The 25,043-nt window shown below is 50.6% G+C and overlaps 8 protein-coding genes across 8 annotated transcripts; 4 read left to right on the plus strand and 4 right to left on the minus strand.

Moving 5' to 3' along the window:
• Positions 1 to 1,339: 1,339 nt before the first annotated feature.
• Positions 1,340 to 3,435, plus strand: A1O9_04537 (uncharacterized protein; the record flags this gene model as incomplete). Its single annotated transcript, XM_013406827.1, has 4 exons — positions 1,340 to 1,612; positions 1,668 to 1,716; positions 1,809 to 1,836; positions 1,896 to 3,435. The coding sequence occupies 4 exons, from the start codon at positions 1,340 to 1,342 to the stop codon at positions 3,433 to 3,435; spliced, it is 1,890 nt and encodes a 629-aa protein (XP_013262281.1).
• Positions 3,436 to 5,046: 1,611 nt separating this feature from the next.
• Positions 5,047 to 6,322, minus strand: A1O9_04538 (uncharacterized protein; the record flags this gene model as incomplete). The annotated part of the gene is made up of 2 exons (XM_013406828.1): positions 5,047 to 5,991; positions 6,044 to 6,322. The coding sequence occupies 2 exons, from the start codon at positions 6,320 to 6,322 to the stop codon at positions 5,047 to 5,049; spliced, it is 1,224 nt and encodes a 407-aa protein (XP_013262282.1).
• A 1,746-nt stretch (positions 6,323 to 8,068) lies between these two features.
• On the plus strand, positions 8,069 to 8,677 carry A1O9_04539 (uncharacterized protein; the record flags this gene model as incomplete). The annotated part of the gene is made up of 1 exon (XM_013406829.1): positions 8,069 to 8,677. One exon carries the CDS (start codon positions 8,069 to 8,071, stop codon positions 8,675 to 8,677), a length of 609 nt encoding a protein of 202 aa, XP_013262283.1.
• A 1,013-nt stretch (positions 8,678 to 9,690) lies between these two features.
• On the plus strand, positions 9,691 to 11,397 carry A1O9_04540 (glucose-6-phosphate isomerase; the record flags this gene model as incomplete). The annotated part of the gene is made up of 2 exons (XM_013406830.1): positions 9,691 to 10,190; positions 10,239 to 11,397. 2 exons carry the CDS (start codon positions 9,691 to 9,693, stop codon positions 11,395 to 11,397), a joined length of 1,659 nt encoding a protein of 552 aa, XP_013262284.1.
• Positions 11,398 to 12,333: 936 nt separating this feature from the next.
• On the minus strand, positions 12,334 to 14,999 carry A1O9_04541 (eukaryotic translation initiation factor 3 subunit C; the record flags this gene model as incomplete). Its single annotated transcript, XM_013406831.1, has 2 exons — positions 12,334 to 14,591; positions 14,648 to 14,999. The coding sequence occupies 2 exons, from the start codon at positions 14,997 to 14,999 to the stop codon at positions 12,334 to 12,336; spliced, it is 2,610 nt and encodes an 869-aa protein (XP_013262285.1).
• Positions 15,000 to 15,945: 946 nt separating this feature from the next.
• Positions 15,946 to 18,464, minus strand: A1O9_04542 (CMGC/DYRK/YAK protein kinase; the record flags this gene model as incomplete). Its single annotated transcript, XM_013406832.1, has 2 exons — positions 15,946 to 16,736; positions 16,784 to 18,464. 2 exons carry the CDS (start codon positions 18,462 to 18,464, stop codon positions 15,946 to 15,948), a joined length of 2,472 nt encoding a protein of 823 aa, XP_013262286.1.
• Positions 18,465 to 20,183: 1,719 nt separating this feature from the next.
• On the plus strand, positions 20,184 to 23,786 carry A1O9_04543 (DNA excision repair protein ERCC-6; the record flags this gene model as incomplete). The annotated part of the gene is made up of 1 exon (XM_013406833.1): positions 20,184 to 23,786. The coding sequence occupies one exon, from the start codon at positions 20,184 to 20,186 to the stop codon at positions 23,784 to 23,786; it is 3,603 nt and encodes a 1,200-aa protein (XP_013262287.1).
• An 84-nt stretch (positions 23,787 to 23,870) lies between these two features.
• On the minus strand, positions 23,871 to 24,638 carry A1O9_04544 (uncharacterized protein; the record flags this gene model as incomplete). Its single annotated transcript, XM_013406834.1, has 1 exon — positions 23,871 to 24,638. One exon carries the CDS (start codon positions 24,636 to 24,638, stop codon positions 23,871 to 23,873), a length of 768 nt encoding a protein of 255 aa, XP_013262288.1.
• Positions 24,639 to 25,043: the final 405 nt, after the last annotated feature.

Below are 25,043 nucleotides of genomic sequence, written 5' to 3' on the forward strand. Positions count from 1 at the left end.
ACTGTGCCCACGGAAGCGCAGCGTCAGAAGCAGTGAACTCCTCGAAAACCAACGTGAGCCTCGTCTATCCGTCTTGAGACATTGCCAGGGGAGGCACTGTTATGGAAACCTCGGAACCGGGCATGAAACGACAGTTGATAGAGGTCCAAGGGGCTAGACAAGGGGAGTTGATGGATCATCAGGACTTAGGGCACATACAATTTGATATGCCGCTTCGGCGCCAAGGCCTTGGCACTGAGTGCATCATGATGGCTGCAGCTTACGCAAAGCACGCCCCTTCTACCAAGTATCGAACACTGCCATACCGAGAGCATCGCCGTACGGCTACTACTGGAGCAGCTGACGCGATAATTTTCATGAAAGAAAGCGAGGCGGGCATCCAAGCAATGTGTGAGATTGCTTTAATCGCTCGTCGAATTTGAATTTCGCAGTCAGATCTCGCCTCCAACTCGGCGATCGGGCTCCAAGCCAGATCTTGCCCGATCCAGCGTGTTGCATGCATTTCGTGTAGCCTCATGCTGTACTATGAATTCCCAATCGTAAAAGTCAAGGAAATTCGGTTGTCTGTGCCACTCTATTACTGTCCTCAGACCCTTACCGGGGTTTGTTCGTGGATTTGTCCGGATCCCCATAATTACTTTTGACTCAATAATTAGTGTTTCCAAGATGCGGGGTCAGCGCCTGGACACCGAGTACCCTTACGAAGGCCGACTCGTTTGGTGCCTCCTTACGAAGAGCATCCCTCTATCCACATCCATCTTACGAACAGCTCTATGGGCCCAAGAGACCCAACTGTGGGTAAGTTGTTATTACGAACAATCCATGTCTGTCTATGTAAATGACATGTATTTTTGATCCTCTCATTACCGCTTCAGGCCTCCATCTGCCCCATCTGCTATTTGATATCACGAAAAATGTCACGCTGATCAAGCAGTATGTCCGATCAGGCAGTATGTCTGATCAATCCTCCAGAATCCGGCCGATCAACAGGGGTCATCCAGATTCCTTGAGCGGCCACATCGACTGGTCTGGAAATTTCTGTTGAACCCGTGTTACTGTATCCGCTTCGAGTTTACGCAAACATTTTCCAACCTGCACGTTGGCTGATGGGCCGAGGGTTAACCTACCTAAGCAGACCCCGCTCCCCTGGGCGAAGGCATGGCCACGTCTAAACCAAATGCTGGTACCTTCACGTCAGGCTCAGGCCATGTCCTCCCTTTTTGCGTATCGGAAACTTATAAGAGGGCCCAGCGTTCCATGTTCTGAGCCTGAGCCCTTGTCCCATTGACCTTTCCACGCCTTGATTTTCGGGTGTACTATTTCTTAACAGGTTTTCAAAATGGCTGCTACCAATGGTGTGAACGGCACTCATAAGACAGCTCATGTGTCGGTAGACGAGTTCTTACAACAGAGCTACGACTACGTCATCTGTGGTGGAGGTACAGCAGGTTTAACGATTGCTGCCCGCTTGACGGAAAACCCTGATATTACCGTCGGTGTGATCGAAGCGGGCAAGAACCGTCTTGGTGACCCGTTGGTTGATACGCCAGCTGCCTTTATCCACATGCTCGGCAACAAAGAGTATGACTGGGCCTACGACACGGTGCCTCAGGTATGAATCACAGAGACACCTGTCTCAAAGAAAGACAGATCTAACGTAGCGGCAGGTGGGCAACAAGAACAAAGTCCATCAGGTCCCTCGTGGAAAACTTCTCGGTAAGTGCTTTGCAAATTGCAACCCCAATAATCCCGATGTTCATGATGGGGTAAGGTTTACGTTGAACAATTACTTACATAAAACTTCTCAGGAGGTTCTAGTGGCATCAACTATATGATGTAAGTAAAACCTGGCCAATTCCCGTAAGCGTCCCTCGATTTGACACATGTACGTACAGGTATGTACGCGGATCCGACCAAGACTACGATGACTGGGCAGAACTGGCAAATGACAAAGGATGGTCTGCCGCGGAAATGAAGCAATACATGCGTAAACACCAGACATTGGAACCCATTGATCCGAAGGTTACAGATCGAACGGCTATGCCATTTGTCGGTGAAAACCATGGCACGAGTGGCCCAGTCAGAACCAGCTTCAATGACTCAAAGTTGCCTATCGAGGATGACATTATCAAGGCCGCTGATCAGGCCACGGGCTTTAGCAAGAAGCCAATCGACCCTTGGAGCGGAGATCACATCGGCTTCTACAACACACTTGGTGCAGTCATCCGTACAGGCCCTGACAAGGGCAAACGAAGTTATGCTGGACGAGGATATTTTCAAGCTAACCAAGACCGACCCAACCTGAGAGTCATTACCGAGTCATTAGTATCGCGTGTGGTGCTCGAGAATGCAACCGCTACGGGTGTCGAGTTCATCCACAATGGCCAGAAGCACACCGTCAAGGCCAAACGTGAAGTCATCGTCAGCGGTGGCACGATTAATTCACCACAGATCCTCGAGCTCTCTGGAATTGGTGACCCAGAAGTTCTCAAAGCAGCCGGCGTTGATGTCAAGGTCGACCTCCCCACAGTGGGGACAAACTACCAAGACCATGTCGTCGGTGGTACGATCTACCATCTGGCCCCAGGGCAGATCTCCGGGGACATCATCCACACTCCGGACGTGATGGCCGCCGCACAGAAACAACTGGCCGAGGAACAAGGAGGGCCGCTAACAGGAATCCAAGGCGTGCAGGGCTTCTTCCCCGTGTCCATGTTCTTGGAAGAGGGCGAGCTGGAGGAGATCGTGCAGAGCATCGAATCGACCAAGCCGGCGAGCGACTTCCAAAAGAAACAATGGGACCAAGTCATCGCGCACCTGCGGAGCCCGAAATCGGCCAACCTGCAACTGGTCTTCATCGGCGTGACAGGAGACTTCGAGAACGGCACGGCAGACCAGTCCAAACTGTGGCCTGCGCCAGCGAGCCCCGACCAACCCAACGGCATCACCTTCGCCATCTGCATGCAATACCCCGTCGCGCGCGGCACCATCCACATCAAGTCCGCCGACCCAGCGGAGCACCCAACCATCGACCCGAACTACCTCAACCACCCGGCCGACGTGGCCGTGATGGCCGCGGGCCTGAAATTCTGCGAGAAGCTCGTCAACGCGCCCGCCATGGAGGGCAAGACGAGCAAGCGCGTGCACCCACCGCCCGAGCGCTTCCCGCTGACCACCGTCCAGGAGCGCCGCGCCGCCGCGCAGGAGTACTGCATCGGCGAGTACCACTCGTGCGGCTCGTGCGCCATCGGCAGCACGGTCGACTCTAGACTGAAGGTCTACGGCGTGCAAGGGCTGAGAGTTGCTGATGCGAGTGTCTTTGCGAACAACGTCAGTGGCAACATCGTCAGCAGTGTCTATGCGGTAGCGGAGAAGGCGGCCGACCTCATCAAGCAGGATTGGGACTATGCCGCGCTGAATAAGGCCGCCAAGTGAGAGTGCCATAATTATGATCAGGTTCGGGACAGAGTCGGAAGAGGATTTCGAGATTTGATGAGCGAGCCAGCCTGCTTAAAGTTGAGCCTTATGTGTCGTGCGTTGGGTGTTTTGGGCGGAGGATATGTACGGACTACATTCATAAGAATGCTAGATGAGAGGCCGTGGTGTAGAGAATGTAACTAGTTTCGCTGTCTGCTCTCTGCTCTCTGCTCTCTGCTCTCTGCTCTCTGCTCTCTGCTCTCTGCTCTCTGCTCTCTGCCCACTTCTTTCCCTACTGCCGTGGCTTCATTCCCTCAACAGCGCTCGTGTTTGCGTTTTGTACCCCCAGAGCGTCTGGGAGCAGGAAAAGTGAGCGTTCACTGTACTTGGCCTGCGGAAGCATGCCAGAAATTTTTTCTCTGGGCCGCGTGCGAACCGAGAAGAGGAAGGCAGCGACTAGAGTTTCTATCATCTACCTTTTTGTCCGCGTTTTCCAGATACAGAATCTCTTGATTGGGTTTTATTTCCTTTTGCGTTGCGCCTATTCCCTAGGTAATGAATGCTTAGTCCCCTTGTGCAAGATGTGACCTTCCAATACCATGCTTAAATTTTTGTTGGTGTCAAGATCCTCGCGCTATATGGGCTAAAACAGAGAGAAAAAAGCAATTTGATTCAAGATTTAGTGTTGCGTTTGCGAATCTTCTCAATGCACCTTAACGGTTGTATTTCCGTCATTCCGGGCTTGAGCAGTGAGACAAGAGTGATATAAATGATGGTGATGGCCTGACAGGCGCCCCTGGGCCACGGCTCGATCGCCCGATTCCCCCCATCCCCCCTCTGTCGCGTGTCATCCGAGTAAGCGATTTGGTGAGTCTGGGATGACGAAATGGGCTCTCAGGGAGTTCATTATTAATGCTCCTGACATGGCGTAAACCCTTGTCTTGCTGTTCGTTTCGCAAGCAAACATCGGATTGACTTTGCAGCCCGACTAGTCAGATTACCGGGCTGTTAGCTTTATTCTGACCACACCCGATGGTCTAGATCACATGTGATGAGATGTGGTGTCGATTTGTCATAATTTTCTGGTGAAACCACTCTAGCTCCATCAGGGACGTGCGGTATCCTCGGAGAACGGTCTTGCTGCTGGACGAATGAAACAGGACTCTGCCTGCAGCTCGGTCTGTTAACGCTCTTCTGGATCTTGAAGTGGCCCTCGGAAATGGTACCTGTAGGTCGGACGTGGTGCGCGCCTATGTATCGAGGAGAAGTTGTCGGTCGCTTCCGCAAGCTCTGCAGTCGATGGTTGTGTTGATTAATGACTTGTCCTACAAGATGGATAAAGCGTTGTCCAGTGCACTTGTCCTCGCAAGAAGGTATCTGAACCCTAACCCTAAAGGCATGTCCAAGTGCCATTTGTACCACACAACAGGATATCGATTTTCTTCTTCAGACATCATCATCCCTCGTTGCTGCCTCTGGTGATGGGCTTAGGGCTAGCTGGTGGGAGGACGCCTTTTCTTTGTGTGCGTGGCGGATACATTCTCTTGATGCAGCCTTTCAAATCTGAACGCAACAAACAAGGACAGCTTTCACTGACTGTTTGACCACTTCTGCCTTTGGCATCTGCGATTACACTCTTCTTGCACATGCATTTTCCAGTGCGTAATCATGATATCTTGGTAAGAGGTCCGTCTTCTCGACTTTGCCCTGTGTACCAAATGTGAAATGCACTGCAAGCGCATCTGTTTCTACAGCCACGCTCTTCCCGAGCCTCTTGGGTAAATTAACGGTGAGCCACTCCTCGTCCACAGTATCCATGGGTAGATTGTCAAGGACATCATCTGCCATGATCGCAATAAAATTGATGCTCAACCGTCGATAATCTGTGATCCAAGCTTTGCCCATCTTGTACACATCAAGACGGTTATTGGCCAGATTCTCCAAGAAGGAGTAATGTTCCTGGGCGGCGATGGCCCATGATTTAAGACCTGTTCCCCATGTCTTGTATTCGATGTCAACGACCGGTGTGCGATGGAGGGCGGTGTTGTTTGGAATGCGTAGCCAACGATGACCGTCATATGGTGGATCTTGAAAAGGGTCAAAGAAGTAATCATCAGGTCCAGTCCAGGTCGGATATTGGTCGTATTGCCATGGCTTTCGAGCACTGGGATTGGGCAGCGAGTCAAGTAGCGGTGGCTCATACACGTCGAACTCTGGAAGATATGGATGCATTGCGCCCATATGATAATGCACCCAGCCCATTAATGGTGAGTTGATCACATTGGCGCTAACAGTGAGATACTCCGGGTGAGCAAGCTTCATACTAACGACGCGAGGAATGGCGTCATCGGCGAACCAGACAACATCATCGTCGATCTTGACATAGAGATTCCCACGCTCAAGCTTACCCCAAGCGTGACCATAGCCCTCAAAGCCAACGCCCTTGAGTTCAATGACCTTGTAGCGCGGAGACGAGTCAACAATCTCCTTGAGATAGGCCAGGTCGTCTTTCTTGCCCGTGTTCTTGACCCAGTGGATTTCGTCGAGCCAGCCTCCATTGTCAACTAAATTCCGCTAGATGGGAGTCAGACAATCAGTGCCTCAGAGATCTAGACTGGTAGCTTACTTCGAGAAAGCATCGCAAAATCTCCACGCGACTCTTCCTGCCAAAAAAGACGAAACCAATGATCTTGACCCCTTGGGGCTTGATGAATTCCTTCACCTGTAGGTCTTTAGAAAACCCGCTGTGGCCATCCGGAACTGGAAAAGCAAGCTCGCCGGAGTAATTTTGTCGATAGTGAGCAGCCGTCGCGATGATAGTAGCGAGAACAGCAAAACCAAGTACAGCCACCAACCAACGACGACGTGAAGAGCTGGGGTCAGAATGCAGGAGCGGGCCTGCCATGGCCAAACACGAGGTCGAAGGAGGACAAGGCGGAGAAGAAGGGAAGGAAGAGGCGACAAAGGCGTTGTCTTAGCACATGGCGCACTCAATAAGACTGGCTCAAGATCCCAATATTAAATGCTACAGGGAACCCATATTGCCTCCCCGAGGCTTCGCGATGTGAGGTGAATGTTGTGACTCTGGACTAATAGAAATGAAGAGAAAATGAGCGACGATTTCAAGAACAAACACAAGATTGGGGGGAGATCTCTCGACTCCACGAGCTAGTCAAGTCAAAAGGACGGACATAGCTTAGATGGGCAAAGGGCGCACGGGGGATGGAGAACGGACGAGGTGCGTACCTCTAAGGATCCCAAGGAGGGGGAAAGTCCCCTTTGCACGGCGTCTCTCCTCCAGATGGTACGGAGTGTCTTCAACTTCATGCTCTCTGTACTACTGTACTCGTAGTTGGGCACTTGGAGGGGCGTATCTCGCATCAGTTGCCTCATATGGGCGCTCGTCCAATGCCTGATGTTTGAGGGGGCATTTTGCACGCTCAACCTCACAACCGATCGTACTAGAGGTAACACCTAATTTTGAAAGAGGTGTTTAGAATGCCCGCCATTGGACGGTTGAAAGGCGATCTAAGCCTGATGTCTATCTAGACCCCTCGTGGGGCCGCTGACGGGTGCATCGGTCAGAAAGCTAGAGAGAAAGAGGAAATGCTAGGGGCGAGCGCGGGCGAGACGAGTTGGATGCGGCTCGGCGAATTAATTGCCAGGCGCCTAGATAAAGGTGGCAAATCACTGCAGGCATTGGCCAAGTAGAAGCAAGGCCAGGGGGAGTCCGAAACAGGGACCGAGTCTTCGAAATGCACATCACTGGCTCAATGAGACAGATAGAGAATTGTCTGTTCTTTCGGTCTGTAGTCTGCCTCGCGGGAGGCTGTGATTCTAGAAAGTCTGCGGCCATCTTCGGATGATGCGGAGTCATTCGTGCTTCTGGGAGACCTGTCACGTTTTTGTCGACGTTGCTTGGCAGTCTTGGCATATTTATCCCGTTCTCTGGGTCTGGGCATGTTTGCTTGCCACAGCTGAACTCCATGTTCCACTCAAAGTCAATACTCAACTTTCCTCAGTTGCATTTGAATGCAGACTGGACTATCCGCAAACGACCGAGTCTGTTCTGAGATATTTGATGTACATGGGTATTCATGTACTTATGTATTCTTTATCCACGCACCAAACAATTCCCACCCATCTAGCATTGGATAAATCATGCTCAGAACTGGAATCGATGGTGACAATAATGCCCGAGAAGCTCGCCATCGTCATGATGCAGCATTCTGGCTTCTTTCATGCTCCAATTACCAGCCCAGATACTCACCTGTAAGCATAGCGGGCGGGCTCAAAGCGAAGAGGCTTTGTATATTTTCTCTCATCGTCTGTTAAGATCTTGACTGTTTGTGCGAGATTATTCCACTGCACTGCCACCTCTCCAACAAGATTCCCTTTGTCTGTCCTACCATCTGTAATTTCCACTCCCATGAACACGGCTTATCCAGTTCAGCGCGAAATCGGTCCTTTGTGTCTACAACCAATTCTAGCACAATGAATCTACACAGTGCCAATATTAATATCCCAGTCAGGGCCATGGATCTCCAGGCTCTCCAGGTTCATCATCTACACCGAGCGATTGGCCGAGACACTCGTTTCTCTATCTGCTCTACTTGCAATTCCACCACAAGGCTACCCCAGAGTCTCAAACATGCGTTCGCTTACCGTCTTTCTCTATGCCCTGGTCCTTCTGGCCCTTGGCGCTCACTCGACCCCTGATCGTGCGAACCACCAGGGAGGACAAGACAGCAGCTGCGATGAGAGCAGCAAGGTCCAGGGCGTAACCGGAGGGGTTGGCTCCAGCAGCTCGCATTCATCTATCGCCACCACTACCACCACCGCACCACCCAAGACTGCTTCTTCAAAGGCGTCCAGCGCCACATCATCTGTGTCTAAGTCCAGAACTTACACGACTACTGTCACGTCGACCAAAACCAACACGGTGACAGTCAGAGCCACAGCTGGGTCATGTGGCTTGAGCAGTGCTACCACGGGTCTTCCACTTACCACGTCTGCTGTCGTCCCTACCTACAACAACACGACGGTGGCGTTGAACACGACTACCTCGACTATGCATCTCACCAACGTGACCTATTCCAGACACTCAGCCACCTCTGCCCCCAATGCTACAGTCCCCAAGCCGACCATTAGCCCCACGATCTCGGGCTTCCAGGGCGTGGCAGCCGGCCTTTCCAGTCAATCTCCTGCGTCAGTATTTTCTTTGGGGTGCTTGGTATTTATGGCGGCCTTGTTGGTCTAGTCACAAAGATCGGATGATGGGGGGTTGACATTGGAAGTGGTTCATGGTCTCCAATGGCAAAGCGGACTTGTGGGCCGTTGGAAGGGTGTGTGAAGCTTAGACGGGTTTCCTATGTTGGTAATGGATATTGATCAGGTATTGTTGGTGGTGGGGCGAGGGTTTCAGCTGTGGAAAACAATAGACAGGTTATGCTCAGAAGAATAGCCTATTTTCCCATGCCTTTCCGGACGTGTGTACGTGATGTCTGGAGCAACATTGATGAATCATCCGTACGCTGATGACTGAAGCAGAGCGTCTGGAGTAAGCGGCCATAATCAGACGTTGGCGTCTTGTGCAGCGCAGCGGGGCAATCCATCCCAATCCCGATCCTGAGGACCCTGAGCCCGTCGAGCTTGTCTCATTCTCAACAGCGTGCCACACAGTACTCCGTACTACAGTACAGTGTACACACACTCCCACTCCACCCAAGCGAATTATCGCACCAGAACCTCCGCGGCCCAGACGGCAACCCCTGCAAGACAACGTGAATCCAATTCTGCATCATCTCATACGTAATTCTTGCTCGTCACTTCTGCCCCTCCATCCACCACCGCTTTCACAACAAACCTTTGACGGAGAAAAAAGAAGCTGTCCACCACTGCTTTTCTCAGCTTCAAACACAACCCACTCCATCCTTGGGCCCTACACTTGGTCCTCAATCTCTTTTCTTCAGAAAAAAAAATATATATATATTGAGATTCTTTAGATTGTAAGTTGTTAGGAAAAATCTTGGTCTGGGCTTGTCGAGTCCGACTGTGCCGTGACTTCCTGCGTTTCACCACCTCTCGCCCACTTCAGGTCACTGTCCTTCATTTCCATTTCCATTTCCATTTCCATTATATACCTACTCGCAGAATCTCTCTGTCTCTGTTGCATTTCCTCACTTTTCATCTTTGTCTTCCCCCACAGCTGATTGAAGATACAGAACCAGGTCCCTTTTACCCTCCAACAGAACCTGCGCACTTCCACACAAGATGCCTGATTTCGGACAAGCTACCGATCTCAAAGCATGGTCGGCCCTTGTTGACCATCACAACGCCGTCGGCCGCAATATTGTTCTCAAGGAAGCATTCGAGAAGGACCCACAGAGATTTGAGAAGTTCAAAAGAGTCTTCAAAAATCCTGTCGACAATTCAGAGATCCTCTTCGACTTCTCCAAGAACTTCGTCACCGAGGAGACTATTGATCTCCTTGTCAACCTTGCAACAGAGGCTGAGCTCGAGAAGAAGCGAGATGCCCTCTTCGCTGGCGAGAAAGTTAACTTCACTGAGCACCGAGCTGTCTTCCACCCTGCTCTCCGAAATGTGACAAATGAGCCCATGGCCGTTGAAGGCAAGAGTGTTGTGGAGGAGACCAACTCTGTCCTAGATCATATCAAAGAATTCACAGAGCAAGTCCGCAGTGGAACATGGAAGGGCTACACTGGCAAGAAGATCGCCACCATTGTCAACATCGGCATTGGTGGATCTGATCTGTAAGTTGTTATCCCAGCCCCGCCTCTTTCATATCCTGACCTCTCTAGTGGCCCTGTCATGGTCTCCGAAGCTCTCAAGTATTATGGAGACAGAAGTTTGAAGCTTCATTTTGTCTCCAACATTGATGGCACCCATATCGCCGAGGCCCTCCGAGATTCTGACCCCGAGACAACCCTGTTCCTCATCGCCTCCAAGACCTTTACCACAGCCGAAACCGTAACCAATGCCAACACTGCCAAGTCGTGGTTCCTCAAATCAGCAAAAGAGCAGGACATTGCCAAACACTTTGTTGCGCTCTCGACAAATGCTGAAGAGGTGGCCAAGTTTGGCATTGACACCAAGAACATGTTCGGCTTCGAGAGCTGGGTTGGTGGAAGATACTCAGTCTGGTCCGCCATTGGATTGTCAGTGGCTCTCTATATTGGCTATGACAACTTCCACCAGTTCTTGTCCGGTGCCCACGCTGTTGATGAGCACTTCCGAAAAACCCCTCTCAAGGAGAACATCCCCGTCATTGGTGGTCTCCTGAGTGTCTGGTACTCCGACTTCTTTGGTGCCCAAACCCACCTTGTCGCTCCATTTGACCAATATCTCCACCGCTTCCCAGCCTACCTGCAACAATTGACCATGGAGTCCAACGGGAAGGCAGTCACCCGCACCGGCGAATATGTCAAATACACCACCGGTGCCATCTTCTTCGGCGAGCCCGCCACGAATGCTCAGCACTCATTCTTCCAGCTGTTGCATCAAGGCACCAAGCTCATCCCAACCGATTTCATCCTCGCGGCCAACTCTCACAACCCCGTTGAGGGAGGAGTGCACCAGAGAATGCTGGCTTCCAACTTCCTCGCCCAAGCTGAAGCCCTTGCCATCGGCAAGTCTCCCGAAGAGGTCAAAGCCGAAGGTACCCCTGAAGAGCTCGTCCCCCACAAGACCTTCCTCGGAAACCGACCTACCACCAACATCTTGGCCGACAAGATCACCCCTGCCACACTGGGTGCCCTTATTGCTTACTACGAATGGCTGGTCTTTACCGAAGGTATTGTCTGGAACATCAACAGCTTCGACCAGTGGGGCGTGGAACTCGGCAAGGTCCTGGCCAAGAAGATCCAGAAAGAACTCGAGACCGAAGGTGCAGGCGCAGGCCACGATTCCTCAACTTCCGGATTGATCGCCGCTTTCAAGGCCAAGGGCGGCTTGAAGTGAAAGGTTCCCCCTAGAGGAGCTGTGATACATATGCCGCAAGCACTGTTTTCCTCGCAAACACCAAATACCATGCATGATTTGCAGAGTCGTGGCGTGAGCGCGTGGTAGATATCAACACAGTAAAACAATGATGGAGGAGCCCTTTAGCTACCTTTTGCCCAGCCAGCAACGATCACTGTACGTGCTATTCTTAGCCCCCAGGTCCAACTATGACTTCGACATGATATGAAGGACAAAAAGCAATACAAATTTTCAGCCACTTTTGTGATTCCCTGTTACCTCTTCGCCGAGACGCATTCTTAAACTAGAAAGAATGCCGCTTTGATCTGCACCAGCCCAGGCGCCCGTTGCTAGAGGATACTCCCACATGCCGATCGCTGCGCCCTCCCCAACGACGAGAGGGATTAGATATATCAGTTCTTGTAGCCCTATCCGAAACGCCTCGTTTACGCTCCTGTCAAGACGGGTTTCAACGGAAGCAAACATGGTGCTGTGCTGGTGCTCTCTACCACGGGTGGTTTGGGACAGTAACACTGGGTCGCACCTGGGTTGCCCCCAGGGGACCTCGAACGGTATAGAACTCTAGATAGCTTGTAGCAAAATAAACCCAGCCTTTTCTTTCATAAGAGACATTCTGGCTTGTATATGTATACAAGCGAGGCAAAGAGAGGGTGGGTTGAACTTTTCAAATTGGTATTTCATTGTCTAATAGTATCCACCCTCATATACATGGCTACCCATGTCGAGTGTTTGCGAAACCAAACAAGGTCATGGACCGGGGAGGATGGGGACTGGAGCAAAAAGAAGGCGAGTGACGTTCCCGCATGCCCGCGACCCTTTTTGGGGCACCCGAGGGCAAACTTACTGTATGGATGTTGAGAAACTGCGTTGGTCTTGGGATCGTCATCATAACCACATGGGCAGTCACAGCCACAATCATGCCTTGATCGCACCGCCCAAAGCGCCACCACTGAATTGTTGGTTGCCAGGCCTTCTCCCGCCGGCTTGTCCGCGAGGAATGCCGCCCGGAATGCCACCTCCTCGGCCGCCTCGTCCACCTCTACCTCCACGTTGTCCCTGGTCTCGCTGGAAGGCATTTGCCATACCTGCCGTCCGGGTCTCGAGGACCTTCTCATTCGACTCGAGGATGCCCATGGCCTTCTCGGACACGGTGATGGCTTGGCTTTGCAGGCGAGATAGTTCGACGCCCTTGCGGAACACTATTGCGTCGTTAACCTGGTCCAGCGCCGCGGCGAGCTCCTCGTGTGAGATCATTTTCGACACTACAGCTGCAATCTGCTTGGCGTCGAGCTCGAACATGCCAGAGAGCGTCGTGAGGGAGAGTGTGTCGTAGTATGGGGCGTAGGTGAAAAGGTATGTCCGCAGCCCTTCTTCTTGGATTTGCGCTGAGAGCATCTCCTTGACCTTGTCCTTATCACTGCCTAGTAGATCCCAGATGGCAATCTTGCTGATTAGTTCCTGGCATTTCTTCCAGTCACCCTGGGCAAGTGCTTTAGCTGCCTGCATCACATGATCCCGGGTGTTCTCAGGTGGGCCTTGGAACACTTGTCGCTCAGTGTATTCGAGCATCCTCCGGAAGGTTTTGGAAATGACCCTCTTGCGGACGTCGGGAGACGAGCCAGTCTGTGCCAACAGAGGAATTTCGAGCAGCATACTGCAAGTGAGATAGACACATTCGAGGAGTTCGAGATTGATGTGCATGTGGAAAGGCAATTGTCGTTGACGCTCGAGACGCTCTTGCTCGGGGGTCACCGTTGCGTATCTCTGAAGAATCACGCCTTGGGCGAGAAGCTCCTTTTGGCGACCAGAGCCGCAGATCTCTTGCAGGACGCCCTGAGCTTCGTAACAGAGACCAGCTCTGAAAGCGCACAAGCCGATTTGAACCAGAGTTCGATTGAAAAGGATTTGAGTGCTGACATCGAAAGAAGAGATGTTCTCCGTCAAGTGACTCATCAGTGCCAAATCGCGAGACTTGTAGTAGTCGTCTTGTAATGCGAGGAAGTAGATCTGGCAAAGCATGGCACGGGCTCGGATAATACCTTCGCTCATCTCAAACAGGTGGTTGCAGAGTTTCTGCACAAGTGATGCAACCTCCGTATATTCGCCTCGAGGAGTGAGCTCGGAATTAAGGTTGGATGGTAGCGCCGCCCAGGCCCTCTCCTCAAGGATTTTGACGACCTGCGTAGGCTTGAAGTACAGATGTTCCAATCGCCTGATGGTGGTTCGGTTGATATTATCTTGCCGGGTTTCCGACTTCTCAAGCTTCTTGTTGACGTTTTCGATGTAGATGAGGGTTCGGACGATATCAGTGTAGAGAAGCTGTTCATCACCAAGTCTCTCAATGTACTCGGCTGTATGGGGGTCAGTCTGCTGGAGGGAGCGTGTCAACTCATCATCGAGACGTTCTGCAAGCGAAACAACACTGCCGGGAATCTTGAAGGTCTCAGTCGGGCCGGGATTGGGCGATTTCTCATCATCTTCCCATTCATCCGCGGCCTCTGTGACGATGTAGGTAGGCTCGTCTTCCAAAGTCTGCAGAAGAGAGGAAAATTCCCGCTCGGCAGCACGCCACGACTCTTGAGACATGTAGTTCTGGACAGAAGTAGTGGTGACATCAAATCTGGTCGAAATAAGCGTTAAGAGGACACGGATTCTTTGGTAGGGAGTATTGGCCACCTCCAAGAGTCGCTCCATGATTCGAATTTGTTCGGTACGGTCAGTGTTCTTCTTGCCACGAGATTCGATGATCGTTCGAAGATGCTTAAGAATGCTCTCAGGGGTGTAGACAAGTGTTTTGCCTCCACGCCCGACGGTAGCAAAGCCTTCTTCGTCGATCGCGGCCTCCAGATCATCTAGGCGCTGCACTCTACTTTTTCTGACTCTCTGTTCAACCTCTTGCGGCTCATCGTCCTCGTCCGATTCCATGTACTCATCTTTGTTTTCTCGATACTTCTCAACCTCGACTGTGTAGTCCTTGTTGTTCTTTCGGATCTTTTGCTTCATGGCATTAAAACCTTTTGCATTGATTGGGTTCATCTTCTTGCCACCTGTCTTTTGTTTCTCACTGGTTTCGTTGATTAAATCCTCAAGGTCGGCAATCATTTTGATGTAGACTTTAGGAGCAGTGCCCTGCTGGAGAACTTTCACGACTTGTCGATTCATTTTGTCAAATTCTGAACACCGGTTAGATGGGTTTTTTTTTTAGTTTCCCAATGTTTGGAACACCAACCTGTAGAGATAACAGCCCAGTCATTAATCTTCTCAGCATTTTCGATCAACTTAACAGTGCCTTCCAATTCCTCGAATCGTTTGTCCTTTGCACTCTTGACGACTCGATCTCGGTCTTCATCCTCGCTGTCGTCGCTGTCCTCAGCGCCACCGCCGCCAGAGGGCTTTAAGAATCGGCTCGCACCAACTCCGTGGCCTTCATCTTCAGAAGATTCTTCATCAGAGTCCTCCTCTTCTTCCTCCTCCTCCTCAGATTCTTCGGATTCTGCTTCACGGTCGCCGTAGAGTTCCTCCTCGTCAGAGGAACTAGACTCGCTGTCGCTGTCTCCGCCGTGAAAGAAACGAGAAGACATTTTGGCTAACTAGTCTATGATGGGTGTGTAGCCGTGCCGCACAGTGGGATGTGGTTGTGTGTCGAGACAGCGGCATCAAAACTCTGTGTGATTTCGCCGCCTGGCCGCAGCTTGGTGGGTCTCTGTCAAAGGTTGCCAAGACTTGAAATTGTCACGTGAGTATTTCATCACATGACATTCCATTCGATACTGTCTTGGTTGAAGGTCACCAATTCTGCTACTCCGGGTCGTTCCCAACCATCACTACTTATAGTTCTTCGTAGATCTACTGCACTACTGTACGCCGTGCTCAGAGAGAGTTACTACGAAACAACAGCTTCCCGTGCATTATACAAATGACGCATTCGGGACTGGAGAGGCCATCATTGACGATTGCTGGTGGCATCATCCATTCATTCCGAAGTCATGCCCAGCTGCCTGTCACGCTTAGTTTCCTGCCACCTTGATCGTTGAGAACATAGTCCCTTTGTGAAGTTTTCAGTTCCTGATCGGCATCATGCATCAATCTTGCTCATAGCACTTAGAATTCGACTCCGAGCATTCAGGTCAATCTTCCGAACTCCACAATCAAAGTAGTTCCAGACTTCCTTTCGCCAACCGGAGATTCGTGAGATCCTCTAGAGTCATTTCCTATCGGCGGGCAGCCGGGGGTTTCCCTTGCAGCGTTGAATCAATTTACACCATGGGAGAACTGCGAGCACTGTTTTCAAGTCTGATCGGTGGCAGGTAAATTTTCGAGCGAGCCCCACAACGTAGCAACGCTCTGGATTGGCATTGCTTCGCTGCCTTGATAGCTTGTCTGCTGTATTTTCAAAGCCATGCTCCCTGAGCGAGATGTGGCCACTTCCCAGGCTCCAACAAAAAAATGGCTATTCGTAGCAGACGAAGTTCATCTCTTCGCGTTTGGTCAGAATGCTCCGCCCGTAATTGTGTTAATTCAAACTGTTCAATGCCATTGTGTCTTCGTCATAAAAGTATCACCCATGGCTCCATCCTCCAACGTTCGGATGAAGTCACGATTCCTTTGATTTCTGCTGCCACGTCGCCGTGCTGTGGAGGGAGAATCAACATAGCCATCTGCGGGAGGAGGATAGTACGCAGGGCTTGGCTGGAGCCTGATTGGAGCATTAGGATCAAGATGACTAGCAACACGCTGTATAGCCGCAGGAATCCCGGCCTGCTGTTGATCCATGGTTGAGGCACGTTGCCGTCCTGCTCTTTGAGTGGCTTGAGCATATAGACTTTGTTGGTGAGAATAGTGGGCGGGGTTGATCTGAGAATTTTGCTGAGCTATCATTCCCATCGGAGGAGCATAATTGTTTGCGTGCGTTGGATAGGGTGGAGGAGCTCCTTGCTGGTGGGCAGGATACATAGTATTGTACATTGGCGGAGCTTGCGACTGGGGGTAGGGACTCATTTGCATTGCGTACGCATTCTGAACGGCAGTTTGAGCTTGGGCTTGGGCCTGAGCCTGGGCAGCTTGGGCCTGAGCATGGGCGGCTTGTGCAGCACGTTGCTTGCTCAGAGCTTCTGCCTGCTGTTGTTGCTGCACACCGGGTGCAGGAGTCTTACTTGACGAAGGCGATTTGAGGTTCATTGGTGGAACAAATGGTTGTGTAAACTTTTGCTGCGTGATAAAAGGATGTAACTTCGCCTGTTGCGGAGACCATCGTTCCAAGGGGTTAATCATGAGGAGGCCCCGAACAAAATCAATGAAAGCAACGCGATTGTTCATTTCTGTCAACTGTCAGCATAGGCTCCAAAGAATGAGAATGATGCCATACCCCTTTCCACCTCTGCTTGCTTCATATTCTTTCGAGGCATGGAATAACTTCGAATGATTTCTGGTAGTGTCGTGGCCTGAAAATACTTTTTGCTTGGCTGCTCCTTCACGTTATGCTCGCGTGCGTACTGCTCCATGGTTTTCAAGCGATACGTTCGGCGGCCGAACTCGTCAGTGGTCTTCTCGAAAAACTCGCCCGATTGTTTTCCCATTTCCAACATCCATACGGGTGGCATTCCCAACATCTCAACAATGCGTGAAACTTGGTTGTATTCTGAAGAGCCTGGGAAAAGAGGGAGCCCAAGAAAGAGCTCCACCACGATGCAGCCAAGGGACCACATGTCGATCGCAGAAGAATAGGGCAACCCCAATAACACTTCTGGGGACCGATAGAAACGTGATTGGATGTAGGTGTACACGGTTTGCCGTTCATCACAGGCAGAACCGAAGTCAATGATCTTGATGATGGGACTTTCCAGGTTTTTCAGGAGAATATTTTCGGGTTTCAGATCACAATGAATCAGGCGTGCTTTGTTCAGCAGAGTGAGGCCATTGAGTAATTGCTGGGCGAAGACACGGACCAGGGTGGTGCTGAGGCCTCGGAACTGGTTCTGTTTGATCAACTCATACAGATTGACGCTTAGGAGCTCGAAAACGAGGCACAGATGCTGTCGATGAATAAAGGTGTCCTTCAGCCGTAGAAGATGATGATCGTCATTCTTGTCGAGTTTCTGGTTTAGGAGGTCGAGGACAGAGACTTCCATCATGCTTTGATTGAAATACGCAGTTCTGTTTTTGATCACTTTCACCGCTACGACCTCTTGGGTTCTTAGATTTTGGCATTTCACAACCTGACCAAAAGTACCTTGACCTAGAACATCAAGAATGAGATACCGATTTTTATGGCCAGCTTCCTCGCTTCCTAAAATATCGTTGACGTAGAGGATATAGTCGCTATCGTCGTTATCGTAGCCATCATTTTTTGTCCCTTTACTGGGCTTGGTGAGGACCCGCCTGGGGTTCCTGGATGACTCGTACTTAAAGTTGGGATTGCAAATCCTGTATGTGGCTGGTAGATAGGTTGTCAACGATTGTAACGGACTGATAAATCCACCTTCTGGATTGGCCCTGCGATAGAGTGGTTGTGCATTGACTCTGGGATTTAGTTCCTGCATGTTTTTGACCTTCTTGAATCTTGGAACCGGACCGAGCCCTTGCATTTGCGAATGTTGTCTTGACATTGGGGCTGGCCTCCCGTTTCCAGCACTCGGTGGATAGAAGGACTCGGGACTGAGCTCAGAATTCTGCGTCCCTGCTCCATAGTTGGAGGGGTATCTCGTTGGAGTCGGCGGTTCGCCATAACGGTCTGCTTGGTAACTGCTCTGTCGAGTGGGAGATTGTCGCGAAGAAGGCGCTTGGCTTAGATACGTGAAATTACTAGGATTCTGCGCTTTGGGACTCGTAGCATAGGCGGGGCCCGTGGGCTGAGTATTCATAGGAGAGTAGCGCTGTGCTGCCGAAGAGGCCTCGGGGAGGTACTGAGTGGAGAGACGGTGCTGATGGGCAGGGCGAGGAGGGTATTTTGTACGATTGTACGGGTCGGCATCTTCCATGGGCACATCCATTTCCCCGTTATGCTCATAGCCGTGCGGTTGGCTGGCTGAAGTCGAGTTCAAAGACATATTTTTTAGTCTGGTGATCCAGCGAAGGGGTTTTTGAAAAGGCAAGTCGCCGAGATGCAAACGAAACGAAAAGGTATTTCTCTCTTGGCGGGTGTTGTTGGTTGACTCGAGGCGAGTGAAGTGAGTTACGCGGATGCGCCCATCAAGTTAGGAACCACACCACTAACGCACAGCGATATTCGTAGTCCGATAACTCTGTTTCGTCGGAGTCCTGAAAACGGAGGAGCGTAACGTGGCTGGTGCTTGCCTTCAGAGGTGCTGGAAGGGTGGGTAGGAGGCTTCCGTAAGCGCAGTCGAGAAGGACTGAGAGAATAAGGGTGGAATTGCAGGCATGATAGGAGCAATCTAGAAGCTCAACATTGAGCCATGATGTGCAAACGCGAGGGTAATGTCGAAATAGATGCAAGTCGATCAACGGAGAGTAAAGGTCCAGAGGTTGGACGAAGTGAGCTTGCGTGGAACCTGGATATGATTGATCGCGGATCCGAAGGTCAGGCGGTGGAAGTAGTCGAAAAGGAACGAGATAACAAAAGTCGAAACGAACCAGAGAAGCCTCCAGGGGGTGGAAGCAGGCAGCAGAAAGATATGTGGTGAAGGCTGCTGTCGAGAAATAAAGGTGTTGTAGTGAAGATGAGAGGTCCCTTGGCTCAGGATGTGGGAGTGAGTAGTGAGTTGTAAGTTGTAACACCTGTGACTTGTTCACTCAATCCTCGTCAGTTAGAGATCCTACAGGCTACTAGTCAAGTTAGTGGAAGTTGGGCATTGAAGCGGCTACGGGAAAGCAGCCTGAGCCTGAGGCCTGAGGGTGGGCGTGCCTGGGTTCGCCAACAAAGAGAGGACTCGTACGATCAATTCGCTAGCGGATACTTCCAAACCCTGGGCGCCACTTTGGAAGGTGTCTTGTCCCCAGCACGCTTGGACTCTTTCCCCCGTGAGGTTCCTTCCAGGGGCCGAAAGCCAAAACATGCCCGAAAGACTCAGCTCTCACCAACACAGCCCACACCTACCTAAAGGTAGGTACGTAGGCTTGGTGCAAGGTCTGACTGTGGACGAGCCGGCATGTTCGCGGCTGTTTTAAGAGTAAGGGCCTTCTGTCAGACGATAACTTGGTGTTGTGCGGCTTTGTTCTCGATACGGCGGAGTAAATCACGGCTGAGCGTTGGTTGATAAGCCACTGCTACGGAGGAGTACTACTTTGTTTTAATACCAGGCGGGAGCCTGTTTCCTCACCAGCGGGCTTGCCAATCATGGCCTCGCGTTCAGATGACTACTAACTCTACTCGGTAGTTGTCACAAGTATTTCAGTTGTTTCCGAGCAAGTGTGAACGACACTTCTTGAACACTACGAGTACGTGGATGGCTCAGGCAGTCTTTCCTCATAACTCGTTCGTGGTTGTCGATGTGTGACAACTTCTCAACCTTCCCTCTACTGTACGCAGGTAACCTCAAGTCTGTTCCAGTCTGATCATTGCTTCCTCACACCAATTGTTCGCCACCAGTTCTAGTTCTACTCATTTACTACTCACCACGCGCCACTTGAGTTGTTACTCTTTTCACTTCCAAACTCACCCACTTTTATGAATGGAATTGTGGACTTTTGGGAATCAGAAGTGAACCCTGGACAGAGACAGACAACGACACTGCCTCGGTCATTGATGACGACATCGGCCTATTGGAGAAGTTCTCCTACTATCATCTGTTCTTCTGATTCGAGACACAATGGCTCAGCAACATGAACACGGTCACAGTGGACCATCTCTAGACATGGACATGGACAGCGCTGCGCCACAACCTGGGCCTTCCCATGATGGGTCTGCTGAAACGGTGCGACTTCGAAACCTCGACGCACTAGTCCGAGATCAGGATGACCTCGAACGAGATATTGGGCGTGAGGCGGACAAGCTTCTATTGCAACAGGCCACCCAAAGAGACCAGCACAGATTAGAGAAAACTCGCGGTCAAAAGGAAAAGTTGCAGCACCAGGTCCGCAAGACTCGAGACGAGTTATCTCGTCCAATTGGCACCACTCAGCGATCAAAGCTGCGTCTTGAGATTGACCGCATGCAAGGTCAGATTCAAGATCTCGATAACGACATTTCTGAGATCGAGAAGCGAATGACTGACCGTGAAACCAACGCCTCACAAGCAGTAAACGATGCATCCTCCACTGGACGACTTCCGAACGAGACTCAGCGAGATTTCTTGATCAGAACCGGGAAAATTACCCCGTTTTCAAAATTTGGTCTCTCCACTCATGGAGAGTCTTCTGCAACCTTGCAAGGGGCATTATTAGATGCCGAAGAAGAGCCTGACTTAGCCGAAAGTGGACCTGCTGTCAATGGTGATAGAATCATGTCCCATCGGAATCTGAGACAGCCCGGATTTGCTTCTAGTCTTGCTGATTCTAGTCCTGATGAAGATTTTGAGTCTGATCGACCAGCAAAGAGGCGACGTCTTCAACCAAGGAATAAGAAGACACCTACTAGAGATGAGGACTCCTCGTATGATGAAGGAGCCATCGATGATGAGGTTACGTCGGGTCTGGAGGACGATGAGGATGATGAGTTGCCATCTACTACTGGGAAGCAAAAAAGATCCAGCAGAAGAGCCACGACCGCGGTTGATGACGAAATTGAAGACTTTCGCGGCATGGACGACGGCAATGAATCAGTTTATCAATCTAGAGTACAAAGATGGGCAACGAGACGACGTCGAGTGAGAAATGCTTCCCTCGGACAGTCTCAAGACGAGCAAGCCAAAGGACAGGTGACAGGAGAAGAATTGGAGGTTTCCTGGGAGGACGAGGCATATCTGCCTCATCCTGAAATCGACGATACATTGTTCGACAATGGCTATAAGCTTCCCGGAGATATCTACCCTAGCCTTTTCGACTACCAGAAAACTGGTGTTCAATGGCTACACGAATTATACACACAACAAGTCGGTGGCATTGTGGGAGATGAGATGGGTTTAGGCAAGACCATTCAGATGATTTCATTCCTTGCAGGGCTGCAGTACAGTAGAAAGCTCGACAAGCCCATCATTGTTGTTTGCCCTGCAACGGTTATGAAACAGTGGGTCAATGAATTCCACCGATGGTGGCCACCTTTTCGAGTCACCATCTTGCACTCATCTGGGAGCGGCATGGTCAATCTGCGCAACGAAAGCACTAAAGAGGACAAGCTTCTTGACGTTATGTGGGATTCAGCTCGGAAAACTCAGCCACTCACGTCTTCTCAAAAAGCTGCAAAGAAAGTATTGAAGCCTATTCTAGAAGACGGTGGTGTGCTTGTCACAACCTATTCAGGGCTTCAAACCTATGCTCCGCTGCTAATTCCTGTTGATTGGCAGTACGCAATTCTTGACGAAGGCCACAAGATACGTAATCCGAATACTGCCATCACTATCTACTGCAAAGAACTGCGAACGCCGAATAGAATCATCTTGTCAGGTACACCTATGCAGAACAACCTTATCGAGCTATGGTCTTTATTTGACTTCGTCTTTCCGATGCGCCTTGGTACGTTGGTCAATTTCAGAAATCAATTTGAAATACCTATTCGCCAAGGTGGTTATGCAAATGCCTCAAACTTGCAGGTGCAAACAGCATTCAAATGTGCTGAGACTCTTAAAGATGCTATCAGCCCATATCTCTTGCAGCGATTTAAAGTTGATGTGGCCTCAGATCTGCCCAAGAAAAGCGAACAAGTGTTGTTCTGCAAACTGTCAAAGTTGCAGCGTGCAGAATACAATCACTTTATCAGCTCCGGAGAGATGGACGCTATTATGAATGGCAAACGACAAGTCTTGTATGGAGTTGATATCTTGCGAAAGATATGTAACCACCCTGATCTCACAGATCATAAACGGCTGTCCATCAAGCCCGGATACGATTATGGCAATCCTGTCAAATCCGGGAAAATGCAAGTTGTGGGATCCTTGCTGGAATTGTGGAAGGACACGGGACATAAAACACTTCTATTTGCGCAACACCGCATCATGCTTGATATCTTGGAGAAATTCGTGAGATCGCTCTCGGGCTTCAAGTACAGGCGAATGGATGGAAATACTCCAATTCCAACTCGACAGAGTATGGTGGACGAATTTAATACCGACCCAGATTTGCATGTCTTTCTTTTGACAACCAAAGTTGGTGGTCTGGGAATCAACTTGACAGGTGCCGACAGAGTTATCATCTACGACCCAGACTGGAACCCATCGACTGATCTGCAAGCTCGTGAAAGAGCCTGGCGTCTCGGCCAGAAGCGAGAGGTTACAATCTACCGTCTGATGACGGCTGGGACAATCGAGGAAAAAATCTATCATCGACAGATTTTCAAGCAGTTCTTGACGAACAAGATTCTGAAAGATCCGAAGCAGCGCCAAACATTCCATCTGAACGACCTGCATGATCTTTTCAGTCTCACCAACGAAGGCGACCCCACAGAGACAAGCACACTTTTCAAGGATGCTCAGGTGAACTGCTCTGCAACGGGAGCTGCGGATGGTGCCCATCCAACCGAGTCCAAGGTTGGAAAAGATGCCACTGCATCTGATGGCCAAGTAGACATCAAAAAACTACCTGGAATTTCTTCTATGGAACAGTATGCTGGTGAGGTTGAGGAGGAGAAGCAGGCCAATGAAGAAGGAGCAACCAACTCGGAAGCCAGGATGATGGAAGGTATTTTTGCTCGTTCAGGGATTCATTCTGCTGTTGAGCATGATGCTATCATTGATGGAAAGAGCGCAAGGAAGGTGGCAGCTGATCCAGTTATGATCGAGAAGGAGGCAAAGAAAGTGGCCGCGGAGGCAGCAAACGAGCTAAGGCGAGCTGGTGAGGTCGCTCGAACTGTTCCGATAGGCACACCGACGTGGACTGGACAAGTTGGAGTATCAGGGCGACCACAAGAGACTACAGCCCAACGAGCTTTCAGCACGAATTCTCGAAGCCGAGGTGGAGGACTTCAGTCTTCGAGTTTGTTGTCAACTCTGCAGCAGCGGCAGGCGAATGTACCTCAAAGCAATGGTACAACGCCCAGGACCTCAAGCCCTGTACGATCCTCGGGGTCCGCGGCATCAGCCTCCAGGTCGGGGACTCCAAGCCTGCCGCAGGGCAAGGACTTCGGTAAGCTGATTAGGGACTATCTCACAGCGCATGGAGGTTCCGTGCACACACAGATGCTTATTGACCACTTCAACCGCTTCTGTACAACGCCGCAAGCAACCATGGATTTTAAAGAAACTTTGAAGGTCCTGGCCAACCTGGATAAAGGAGGTCGCGGTCGTGGTCGATGGGTGCTCAAGGACGAGTACAAGCGATAGGTCGCTCAAACGTCCGAGGAGATCGGCACCTACATGCAGAGTCTGGATCGCTCTCAATTGTTGCGACTGCTCTTGTTCTTGAGCTCAATCGTTCTCGTCAATCAGTCCCTGTGGCGACCAATACTCCGGTTCCCGACATTGATAATCTACCCATACTAGAGAGTCAGCTAGTAGGTCCTGTAGAACAGTTTCTGCCCTTGCTGTTTCCCAATTCAGATTCAAATGTAATAGCGAGACTGTCACGCTTCCTAGTAATTGCAAAACTTCGAGGACGGTAGACTGATCTGTATTAAGTTCTTTCGGCACAGAACGAATGAACCGTTTGTTGGCGATAGAGATAATCGCAAACCCTGAACCGAGTGGCTCCAAAGACTTGACCGCCTGCTCGATGTCGTCTTCCGAGACTTGCAGACCGCCACCAATGGCTTTGCCTCGAGTGATACTCTCGCAGCATTCTTTCAGGCCGAGCAGACCACCATTTTCAGCACGAGTGGACTGACACAGCTCAACCACACGGACAGCGACAGAGAAGTAGAAATCATTGACATCGTGGCCCAGGACTTTCGCCCATAGAGAGTCTGTCTTCTTACCCTTGATGTTGCTTCCCGCAAGTGGATCAACTCCGATAGCATTACACATGCGTGCAAATTCGGCCCGGAACGTAGGATTGGACTTGATAGTCGCTGCATGTTCGAGAGCGAAGTTGTGGAGCAGGGATTGGAAGACTTCTAGTTGTGCTTGGAGAGATGCTGAATTGGCAGATTTGAGATTCGAGCCATGTGCAGCATATGATTGAGCGGTGGCGTTGCGTTGCGTGAAAGCTCCCAGGCCAACACCTCGTCGAGTCGACATCTTGCTTGGACACTATAAAATCTGTACTTCTTGTGGTATATATACAGTTTCCTTTGTAGTTGACTACGCTGAGATGATGTCCTTTGATCTGTACCTCACTAGGGGTGAAGTTAGGATGATTCGTTCGCCTTCAAACTGCTGGCTCGGGTGCCCAAGATGCCAAGCTCCCGTCACCTCTGGTATAGATAACTATACTGCTTTAGGCTTAGACCATCTGCCTCCCACAACGGCCCACGGCACTTCGCAGTTTTTGCTAATTTTCGACTTTCACTTTGGGAATTTGTTCGACTTCATCTGCACCTTACTCCGTCCACTCTTTAATCCTCCCAACACACCACATCATTCAAGATGACAAAGCCCGTTGTTAAGTCGTAAGTAAAACTACTCTTGCAGCTGATACTTGGA

Source organism: Exophiala aquamarina (genome assembly GCF_000709125.1).
Source record: "Exophiala aquamarina CBS 119918 chromosome Unknown aczIA-supercont1.3, whole genome shotgun sequence".
NCBI classification, from domain to species: Eukaryota; Fungi; Ascomycota; class Eurotiomycetes; order Chaetothyriales; family Herpotrichiellaceae; genus Exophiala; species Exophiala aquamarina.